The 12,163-nt window shown below is 40.5% G+C and overlaps 2 protein-coding genes across 2 annotated transcripts in view; both read left to right on the top strand.

The window, feature by feature from the left end:
* Positions 1–1,091: 1,091 nt before the first annotated feature.
* On the top strand, positions 1,092–5,139 carry LOC110981636 (dual specificity protein phosphatase 3-like). Its single transcript, XM_087131361.1, has 4 exons — positions 1,092–1,524; positions 2,090–2,201; positions 2,430–2,541; positions 3,524–5,139. Exons 1-4 carry the CDS (start codon positions 1,379–1,381, stop codon positions 3,718–3,720), a joined length of 567 nt encoding a protein of 188 aa, XP_086987487.1. The 5' UTR covers positions 1,092–1,378; the 3' UTR covers positions 3,721–5,139.
* Positions 5,140–5,889: 750 nt separating this feature from the next.
* LOC110981607 (kinesin-II 95 kDa subunit-like) overlaps positions 5,890–12,163 on the top strand; it is a 42,075-nt gene continuing 35,801 nt past the window's right edge. The window contains exon 1 of the mRNA XM_022239297.2: positions 5,890–6,029. The gene's annotated coding sequence lies outside the window, so the exon portion shown is untranslated. The remainder of the gene's footprint in view (positions 6,030–12,163) is intronic.

Raw genomic sequence — 12,163 nt, forward strand, 5'->3', positions numbered from 1 at the left:
AGGATGTAACCCCAGTTCCTTTTACCCTCAGTGCTCTCTGCTGGCTCAGGACGCTTCGGTAATCTAAGGTATGGAAAAAACATCCAATCACAAAGACACCCAGGTCTGAGGTCTCAGCTGGATACGTGGAACACTGCTTCACGTTTAATTCGTTATCAGAGATCCGGATGAAAGAAGGAAAACTGACGTAATTTTTGAATAAAGATACAGGCAAACACTTCCTGGGCCTACCTTGTTAACGTCCGATATGACGGCCACTTTACTAAATAATAATATAATAATACTTACGCCTTTAAAAATTAATTCTTAGGTTTGCATAACCGCCTGCCCCGATTTTCACGCCCGCCCAGTTTTTGGAATAAACTTATGATACATTTTACACGTGTACTTTGAAAATGTGTTTTCCACACACATTTTCTCACCAAATCAATAGACACAGTCGCACTGACCTTTATCGCGAAACGCTCAGTGCAACTAAAACTCAACCAGCTATTTGCCTCTTCGGCGTTCTGGCACATGTACAGTAACATGTACATGTAGAACTGCTCAACGTGGGGCCGTTTTTTCAATACCAGACTTCGTCTCCGGCGTCGTCTCCTTCTCAGGCTTCGTCTCCAAAATCAATCCCCGATTGTAGGCCTTAAGTCACATTATTGCTATTTATTCATGCCATTTCTTTTTCATCACATACAAGATGTGCATAGGAGAGGCAAAACCGATAACAATCACTGTGGTCAACGACCTACCACTCATCATCAAGTGTACGAAGTAAATAGATATAATATTAACATATAAAAGCATTTGAAGCCAAGAATTACAACTTAGAAAATATTTCATTATAAAAGAAAAAGAATTACTTGAATGAATAAAAGTGGAACTGAATGAAACGCAATAACATCTTGCTCTTTTGCTTTTTATTTGATGTGTCTGTGACACCATATCGGACTAGTTTTTGAACTAACAACTTCAGATCAAAAGAATCCCAAAACGGAGACACAGTTGGTACCGGGTACATATGTACATGTATTCGAAAACAACCGCACGATGTCGTATAGTCGGGAACCATGACGAATTGTTATGGTATCGATACCACAAATCCGTACGCACCATACAGAGTTAGCGGATCGATTTGGGGAACGGAAATCACACTTTACTTCCTTCCTGTGCGCAAACCCTGTGAGACTGGTCGATCCAAGTATTTTCTATGTAAATGCTCCCATATTTTCCTCGCTAAACTTGACTGTTACGGAGAAATCCTATATTGTTGGGCGCGATCGGTTGTTCCCTGTTGCGTGTTGGGCTTCACCTGCCAGAAAACTTATAGCCTCGTGACTTTCTACTGGCCGCTAGCATTAGTTGGATAGAATTGCTGAGTGCGATGGCATCTGAAAACAAGGCTGCATGTAGGTCTCCCTGCACACCCGAGGATCTTATTTTAATAGTCCAGGGTGGAGATGGTTTCTGCATTGTAATGCCTTCGAGATCCTGTGACGAAGTCTACCCGAATGTCTTCATAAGCGAAAAGTGAGAACCAGCTTTATTGGGTAGGGAAAGGTAAAATTCAAACTGCAAGTACTCCCAATCAACCACGTTTCTTTGGCATCATTCAATCACTCAGTCAAAGCTCAGGCAGTGGCGTTAGGCCTACTGTTGATTTTTGGGGACCAATTTTATTTTGTAAGCCTACAGGTCTACGAGACACTTATGAAGTTAGGAACAACTCATTACATTGCATGAGTGCATATGGACAACATAACTATGAAGAGAGGGAGAGCGAATGTAAACAAAAACCTCACTGATTTGATTTTCATATGTGGGCTAGTTCATGTATAAACTAACATGATCATATAGTTGCCAGGTTCCTAATTTTGCAACCTGTCATGAAGTTTGATTGGTTTGCACAGGAAAGGGTGAATTTCAAATTGTTCTGCCTCATTTCTCCCGGAAAGCTCATAAAACAAAACTACACGTAATCACAATTTGTAGGACAACCTCAGTTCTAGCCCTGTTATGTGAGTATCCCAGCATTTAATGTTTGGTACCTAAAATTTGTCAGAGGTACTAAGTGCTTATTTTTTATGCATTACAGGAGCTTTGCCCTGAGCAAAGAATCGCTGAAGAAAGCTGGTATTACTCATATCTTGAACACAGCGCAGGGCGTTGGATTTGGCCATGTTGACACAGATGAGGAGTACTACAAGGTACCGGTATTATTGTCTCTGTAGAAAACCCAACTCTGAAGTGATGTATTGATGATTGGACGATAATCTGTCCAAAGCAAATGAAAACATTAGTTTTGTGTAGCGCCACATCTTCAAAACCACATCTCTGAAAAAGAGCCTTTTATTTTGTGGTCACAGATCACAGAGCTGACATCAGAAATGCTTTTTGGCACACTGTCGCTTAATATTTCTATGTTACATTTGCAGGACACAGGGATAACATTCAAGGCCATTAAGGCTTCAGATAACCTTAAGTTCAACATCTCTGCCTTCCTGTATGATACATCCAATTACATAGAAAATGCTCTGGAGAATCAAGGTAAGAACAGGTGTCTACAAGCTTGCTAGATTGACTGACAGACTAAGTATCCGACAGAAGACATTGGCTCGCACTTTTTTACACACAGCCTTGGTAAATGTTCTTGGATTTTAACCATTGAAAATGTGTGCCAAAGGTTTCACAGAGATGATTGTGTTTATTAAGTCTTATATTCAAGCAAACTTGAAATCTCAGTACTGATTGGTCAATTCATGGCAACAAACAGTGTGATATACATGTATTGCATGGTTTATATCAAACCCCGCATAATGCACTATTCTAACTCAACGCTAATAGCAAAATGCACATCTAGAAAATTTACTGTATTTTCAATGGTAAGGCGTTTGCACACACAGGTCCTAGTAAAATCTTTACTGCATGTCAAGTTTGCTTGAAGATAAATTCATTTTCGCACTCGTGCTCATGGAGCATGGAATAATGTAGCGCTTCTGTGTTCCAGATACCACTTGGCCTTTGGCTTCATGAGATATGGGAAATTGATGCCCACATTATCCTATGTTTCAATTGTGCTTGTGTGATAATTAACAATCCTGCTGTGATGTGGGATATGACATTTTAAACACCCGAGGGATGCATAGCACCCGAGGGGAACTGTTTTCGCTCATGTAGTCAGTTTTTGTGGTACCCATGATACGTTTTTGCATATATTACCAGGGTATTGATCAATGGTCGCACTTGTGTAACAGATTCGTTCCCGTCCCCGCAGCGTATAAGGTAGGCACAGACCTGTAACCAGGGCCCAATTTCACAAAATGACACCAACAAATAGCAGACTGACCACATAGAGCAAATATGTTTGCCATCACCAAGCTTCTGAAAAGTCTTCCAAGTAGACAAAAATACCAATTACAACAGGTCACATTCCCATTTAGGAAAAGCGCTATTTCCCAGTTTACAATCCACATTCCAAATTTGTTGCAAATTTTGATGCCACTTATTCCAATTTTGATTTCATTGATAGGCAAGATTCTTGTTCACTGCGTGGAAGGATTCAGCCGTTCAGTGACTGTTGTTGTCGCCTTCCTGATGATCAAGCGTGGCATGGATGTACGTGAGGCACTCAGGACTGTTAGGGCAAAGCGGGAGGTATGCCCAAATGACTCATTCATGAAACAGCTATGCGAGTTGAATGCAAAACTATCAGAGGAAGGGCTGTGATGAACATGCAACATTTCCTGGTTTTGTTTTTTTATTTTATGTCTTGTGCATTACAAATTGAAAAACACTGAGAGTTCTCCCCATGATTTCCCGGTTGTAACCTAGTGTTGAGTTCCAATTGTTGGTATTGAGGAAACTAGTCAAATACTATGCTGCAGCAGCATAATCTATGTTCTCCTGAAAAGATTTTCTGTAGATTAAATCTCACTGTCTGAAACGTTGCTTTATTTTGCTCTATGCAAATATTGATATTGTAATTAGGCATGTGATACTTGAAATTTCCATTTTATGAGGGGACTTATTGTAGGGCTCTCTTGGAGTGCATTTTGTCAGATTTCTCACAATAAGTGCATTACTTGTGAAAATTAGAAAATTGGTAATTAAAGCAGAATAAGTAAATCAGGGTTCTTCTTTAGTCATATCCAGGTTATGTACAAAATCAGTTTCACAACATTTCATTCACAATGACTGGCTTATGTGCAGCATTCTATCCAAACAGGATGTTTGTTATCAAAAGGATAAGTTTCATTTCTTTGGGAGCAAAATGTGCATTAGAAAATAATACTGGCCACATTGAAGTATGTACACATTCCTAATAGGCTGATATTATAAATGTGGACAGGTTTGAAAAGACTCAATTTTTTTATAAACTTTGATATACATGTACTGTATTGAGTTGTGGCTGACTATGAATTATGTCAGTAACTTAAGGAAAATCCTTTCCGAGGTTTTTTCTATTGGAAGATTAATAATCTTGACTGGTAGGCAGTGGTAACCACAAGGCTGAATGACAGAAGATGTACATGTAGCTGCAATGTGGTCAAGTTTAAAGCATGTAAAGATATTAGAGAGAGCTGCTGGACCATCCATGTATGATCATGGCTTCACAAGTGTTGATGATTGTGGAGGAAGAAAAACTACAGAGCCTTGAGAGGAACCCTTGTGGTACCAAGAATCATCAAACAACTCTAGTCATGAGGCTAATGCCAGGCGTTGAAACTGGGTTCTATACAGTAATTGTGAGAGGTGTGCTGTACTCACGATAGCCCCCTATACTGTTCAGTGTTTGAAATGTGTGGTCTGTCCTCAAAGGAAGGTATTTTCCTATTTTCACAGTTATAAAAGGAAAATTTGAAAAGTAAATTTGAGTAGTCCATGAGTTTTGTGTTATTTTTTGTATTTAGTTAAGTGCAAAAAACTATTATGCAATAATGTTCGCACCAGCACACTGTGTGTTATGTAGAATGATAACATTTTGTGCATTCTGAAGTACATTTTGTACTGTTAAGAATGAAATACATTTTATTCTATTAAAGACTTATTGAAACCAAAACTGAGGAAAACTTTCAGTTGTGTAAATGAATGTTTCCAGAGCAGAAGGGCTGAAATGCCTTCATTAAACCTTGCCAGTTGACTGAAGCTCATTGTCAAGTTACCTTCTTACTACGTTTTCCCACATGTACTTTAAAAGCAGTGATGTGTTCAGATTTTGAGTCAGGGGTTGGGAGAGGGCAGAATGGAGATTTTTTTCTTGGACTGTCGGAAGTTTTCATGTTAATTGAAAAGAATCCCCCGCCAGAGGAAGATGCTTGTTCATGTATCATTTTTGGAAGTGTCGGTGCTTTCCATTCCATTAGAAAGATAATTGCTGAGCTATTGTTGTCTCTCAATAGTCTATTTATTGACCGTCTACACAGTGCTTCAAAATTTATTTTGCTCAGAAAAATATTTTCTACGCTGAGCAACTTATACAGGTTTGTGCATCCCCCAGCCACTCAAACTCAAAGCCCCCGCTACGCATTTTATTTCACAACTGTCTGGGGATGCACCATGCACCGGTACATGTACTTTTCATATGGGAAAACTGGGTTTGCTGCCTCTTGAGACGAGACATGTCTTCGCGCCTCGTAGAAGCTTTCTCTGTTTAGTCTCAAAATGTGATACATCGCCGTTAGGCATTATCATTTAAAGTGAAATGAAATGTCGGACTTAACTTGCCTGTGAAAAAAACAAGTCTGCCGGAGTTACAATTACAGCTTTTATTCAAGTCCGGTTACCCGGAGTGTAGTGTGTGAAAAAAACTTCGTGCCCGCCGCGGCCCTCCACTGCATGCTAGACCCAGTTATTTACATAGAGCGCCACCACTTGGTTAGTTTTGTACGGTACAATATTTTAACATGTACGCATGCGCGGGAGTGCATTCCTGTAGTTACAAGATGGCGGGTTGCATGACCTGCAAACACCGGCATTGACCGGGGTTTTCTCCTTCTAAATTCTTCCAGTTTGTGAGGACACAACGTTTGCTTTCGGTAAGATTATTTGAAGATATTTATCATGTAGGAAAGAATTCCATATACCGACAACAATTGATGCCCCAGGACACAAACCCTAGTATGAGACGTGTCTGACATGTCTGAAAATGTTTAGGCATGAGGCCTACACTGTAGCTCGTCGTACGTACATGTAGTAGCATAGACGGATGTGTGGCACGGACTCTCACTCCCGATACTAGCCCCACTAGTGTGGCACGGATCACTCCCGATTTATCCTTAGCCACACATCCGTCTATGCAATTTCGCATTCCGGCGCACCCACTTATCATTGTGGGCGTAATTTCTTTGGCACACGAACATGAGCCTTGACCTTTCCATTTTCTAAAAACCATTATTGAATAATTTCACTCATGTTATTCAGGTATTTTCCCGTCTTTTTGCCTTTATCCATTCAATCTAACGGGCTCGCTCTCTCAGTCGCCATCTTTAAAATAAGATCGTTGAACATTATGTCACTTGACCCCTCATCGTCTCGACGGCTCTCCCATGTCAAGACATCTAAACTGCTGCCAAAGTTTTGGAAGAGCCCATTGGTACATGTAGTATCTTATCGCTCAGTCTGTTTATTACATATGTCTTGACATGGAACAGCCGTCGAGACGATGAGGGGTCAAGTGACGTATTGTTCAACAGTCTTGTTTTAAAAATACCTGAATAACGTGAGTGAAACCATTCAATAAATGGTTTTTAGAAAACGGAAAGGTCAAGGATCATGTTCGTGTGCAAAAGAAATTGCGCCCACAAAGATGCGCCGAAAATGTTCAGTACGCTGACACGAAATTGCGCATATGGATGTGTGGCTAAGGATGGATCGGCAGTGAGAGTCCGTGCCACACTAGTGGGGCTATAGTCAGGGTAGGCCTACTTCAAGAACTCAAAATCACTAACTCCGTGATACTCCGTGTGACTTAGAGGAGACAAGGTTTATATGGCGCCGTAATGCTATGGAGATTTGGAATCGAATTTTTGTGGTGCTCACAGCCGTAAGCAGTGGTTAGAAATTAAACTGTTAGCATGGTTAGGCCTAACTTAGTCAAATTTTCTCCTGTCAGCATAGGCCTACCAGCTTAATTAGGGGGTCCAGCAAAATGGCATCTCTAAATTTTATATCCGGAAGTGTGTAAAAGTGTTTGTTTTCAATCAATGATTTCTATCCTTTTTGTGCATCAAATTCAATATTTTAAAAAGCAGTTGTGTTGTAAAAGAACTGAAATTTGTGCCATTTATAATGTCTGTTTATGTCAAGTTTTGGCTGTAAAGTATGATGAAAAAAATGTAAGATCGGAGCCACTCAACACCACGTCAACAACTGTGTGCGGCCATCTTTGCTTGTTGTCGTGTGACATAGTCTCGTCTAAGCCTAATATCTTGCGACACTCAACCGGGTTTGGAATGATTATGTCATCATCTTGTAGAGCTTAAAATACTCTTTCATTTGATGTGCCGGGTATGACTTGAGGCATTTGACTAAAGCACCGGCAAGCCTTGTTTTGGTTTGTGAAGACTACAAAAAGGTAACAAAAATGTACATTTTCTGTTAAAAACCCCCCAAAACATGTACATGTATAAGGAATTGATGAAACATATATGAAGCGGTGTTTGTTTAGAAGCTTAGAATTTAAGGAAGACAAAGAAGTTGGTTTTTTTTTGTCAAAAATGTGACAAAAATGTCAACTGTGCACATATGGGATGTGCATTAGATTGATGGATGGTGCACGGGGAGCAAGATGAAACCTGACACACTTGGTCCCCTATTTTTGTAGCCATTTATTGATGATAAAATATCACATCAAATCTATGCTTCAGTGATCTTTCACACATCACTTACAATTTCAAGTCCAACTCAATTGTCCATGTTACTCTATACATGTACATGTATCCTGTGTTTATTAGTGATAAAGTTCTCCATAATAAAAGATATTGTTTACTTTTAATACACTTCCTCTGTGACTTACATGTAACTACAGATCTTTGTCCAACTCTGGCATGTCTGGAAGTGGAACCAATGAGGAACAAGACTCCATGTGATTGAAATACATTGATGAAAATAAAACTTGTCTCTACCTCCAAAATGTGATGGACTAAGTACACCTAATTTTGATTTTACAGCTATTGAGCTCAATTTTATACCATTCAATTTCTTTGGCAATTCTCTTTCCGAATTGTACAAAATTTGTGGGGGTCAAACAAAAAAAAAAGGAAAAGTGCCGGACTCCCTAGTGTAATCTACATATATACCTCCTAAACAGGGGATAACAAAAGTTTCAGAGCATGAGACAAAGTATTTTGGGGAAAAAAATGAGATTTTTACTCACCCATTTCTTGCGTGCACCCCGTTGACTGTTGCTCCGATTGTGCCATTCGTGTGTATCAGGTTGTGCATGTGTTGAGCCCACCAATGACCACGCTTGCTCTGCATCTTACAGTAGCTTGGCCATTTTCAGTAGCAGGGGATAACATCACACACAGCGCAGCACAGTCGCGTATCTTGCCCGATACGTGTTTCCAGGTCGCAGCAGCAGCTTGGACGGTCCCATGATGAAAACAACACAAGATGTCATCCCCCGCCACCGAAAATGGTCGAGCCAAGATAAGGAGCAAGCGTGGTCATTAGTGGGCACAAAGCATGTGCAGTCTGATAAACACGAAAGGCACGAATGGAACGACAGTCAATGGGTGGAAGTGAGAAATTGGTGAGCAAAAATCTCATTTTGTTTCAGAAATACTCCATCTCATGCTCTGAAACTTTTGTTATCCCCTTTTTAGGAGGTACATGTATAGATTAAGCAGGTATGCTGACAGGGGAAAATTTGAGCTCATAGCTTTCTTACGGCTGTGAACCATTTCACCACAAAATTTCAATTTCAAAACCCCATAGCGTTACGACGCCATGTAAACCTTGGCTCCTCAAAGTCACACGGAGTTTCACAGAGTTTATGACTAAGAGTTCTTGAAGTAACCTAGGGGCCCCCATTATGTCCCTATTTTCCGTCTCATTAGCCATTCTAGACTGCATTAGCACCTACTGCTTCACAGTCACTTTGCCCCATGTCCACTTCGCCCCCTTCTAACCACTTTGCCTCTAACCACATCGCCCAGTTTGGCCTAAGTTAAACCGGTTGTCTCTTTGGGTAATCTTGCTTTTCTGGTTCAGATTTGGACCTACCCTAGCCCAGGTAGACTCCCTGACCATACTACAGTACGTTTCAGAGGGAGTCCAGGATGTAAAGGGTGCAAATTGGGCGAAAAATTTTGTAACTAAAATTTTCAACACTTCTACCTTTTCCAAGGAGCCAATTTCATGTCTGTAACTCCTATGCATCCTTATCTCCAGGTCTGGTGAGTTAAGAAATTTGACACATCACCATCAAAGACAAAATGGGAAAATAAAGTCAGATGTACCGGGTAACGTTAATTCTGGCCATTGTTGTGGACTGTTTTCAGCCATTCTCCAGTGCAGTTCGTACGGTGTGCGCGTGCAACTACCTGGTGCACGAGATTCCGAGACTGCGTACATGCACGTCAAAACTACATGTTCTGACTGGAACCAGCAAAACTGAAGTCTAACCGAATCCACTGGTTTAGACGTTTACATAAAGCATGTAACGCACAACATGGTTCTCAGCCATGAGTACCATTGATCTCCATGCCGAGTACACACAACATCGGGATGGGGGTGAGGCTGTGGTATGCATTGGTGACAGTTGGCCTAGTTACCTGTATGCAAGCTGAGTCTCCTATGGCCAGTACAGGAAAGCTAAAATTCATGATTTGTACAAATCCTGGCCTTTTTTTAGCATGTGTTATGTGTTAACAGGTGAACTTAAAATAGACAAACGGTGTCCACAAAATTTGATAGAAGCTAAGGGACTCACGGCAGTTCTGTGTGGAGGAGAGAGGGTATTATCCAGCAAGGCTTTGGCACATTTCCATTGCTAGTAATTTACTCATATCTCTTGATTTGTCCCATTTTAAAAGTTATACCGAATACATTTTTTTTAGAGATGGAGAACTTTTCCAGAACGCGCTGGCACAGATAGGTATTTTGTGATAAACTAGACTGACGATGAGAGTCAATAACGACGATTAGCAATCATAATCTCTTGGGCCTGAATTTAAAAACAAAAAATCACCTATTTTGAGATTATTGAGTATTTTGAAATTGCACATTGTTGGGGATCCATCGCCCGATGATCAGACAGAGCTCCAGCATGACCATAAACATCAACCTCCCAAGCCAATGAATTTTAAGCCCACTGACAAAACTGTTCGCCGACATGATTTCTTCACGGTGAAAAACATTGACAAGAATATCGGAAGGCATTTATGATTACAGAGGACTCCAAACAACTACATACATGTACATGTAGTGCACATGAATTTGAGTTTCCAGCTGTTTGATGTAGGCCTATGTGAGGCTGAGGATTTTAAGAGAGCATCTCCCCACCCCCCAAAAACTGTATGATTTAATTAGGAGATATTTTTAAAACTTCAACACAGTCTAGCTACCTGTCCATTGCTCTAAAATCCAACTTGTCACAGCCAATTACCAATTCAGTCTGCTTATTGTATGTTTAGTTTACGAATAGAAAAAGGAAAGGCCGATCAACAGCACAATTTGTGCATGATTGCTACTTACCGCACGTGTGCGCCAGTACTGCCTTTGCATACTGTGTTCCCGATCAGTAGAGCATCGCTCTTGCCTGTTCATCACGATCATCATGCCCGTAATGTAATCCTCCTTTTTTATTCCTCAATTATCAAGATATGCCGCTGTTTCATATAAAATAAAAATTGGATCTCTACAATATTGTGCATTTATACATCTTTAACCAATAAAAACTCTACGAACAAATTAAACATGTTAAACACTTCAAAGAGAGATTGTTGATGAACTTATTCCCGTACAAGAACCCTGCATATACAAAGCCTTCTACGCTAAGTGAGGTTATTCTTATAAAATAGCAGGTTGTGTTACAAATTTATGTTTATAAACGGAAATATAAAGCAGAACAAAATCTGAACATTTTAGGGGTAACCAGTAGGGGGTTAATTGGTCAGTCTGAAGCCCACGATCCAACAAAAACAGAACTGCATTTTTTTATATCATTTCGACGGCACGCGGGTTAAAGCTGGGTACCAGTCATGGCCTCCGTGTAGCAGGCATGCAACAGACCTTCATTGGAAATCGTGCACGCATAGTGCGTACACGCAGCTCGGATTCCTGTACGTGCGTGCACTTTACAACTCAAGAACAGATGAATTACGTCTACAAAAGTAACGTTGTCTCTCACTTATTTTCCTTGATTTTGCAGTCCATGGTTCGTTCTGAAATTCCTAAACCCCTAGGCAGATAGATAAGGCCACAAAGAACTTGTAAGCGTGTAAAATTGGTTTCTTCACCAAGGTAAACCAAGAACAAATTAGAACCGTTTTTGCGGTCGTTTTGTACACAACTTTTATACCCTGGATGTCAGTCGTAATGAAATGAAGACAACGTCCAACCTGGGCTAGGCCTACCCATCCTTCCCTTGATGTTTATACCAGTAGGCCTACTACTGACTTATCCGGGGATGTCTACCCAAACCCTGGTCCCAAATATCCTTGTAGTGCGTGGTCCAAAGCTTGTCAATAGAGCCAAGACTGTATAGCCTGTGATAACTGTGAAACCTGACTTAATAAATCTTGTCTTGTCCAGTCCTTGGTGGTTGTAGGAAGAATGACTGCTGAAGGCATTAAGTTCTTGTTGAAGGAACTGTTAGAGGATTCTGTGATCTTGTTTTCCTAGGGTCAGCATCCCTTGTGTTGAACTTCAAGTGGTGTTGATCGTGCAGATCTACATGGTTGTGAACAGTTTTGTGTAGCATAACTACACTGTAATCTGTTAATATGTCGTCGATGACAAAGTGCTGGGAGTTGAAGGTTTTTGAGCAGGGTTCTCCCTACGTACAAACTTGCGTATCAGGGTCGATACGCAATTATTTATGCCCGATACATGTACGCAAAAAGGGGCCGATACCCATTTTTTCATCCCTGATACGCACAATATAATTATGATAGTATGGCTCAGAATTATCTTACATAATGCAGATTGCATGTCCAGAAAATCT

Source organism: Acanthaster planci, linkage group LG21 (assembly GCF_054643075.1).
Source record: "Acanthaster planci isolate LZ-2023a linkage group LG21, COTS_SCS, whole genome shotgun sequence".
Taxonomy (NCBI): domain Eukaryota; kingdom Metazoa; phylum Echinodermata; class Asteroidea; order Valvatida; family Acanthasteridae; genus Acanthaster; species Acanthaster planci.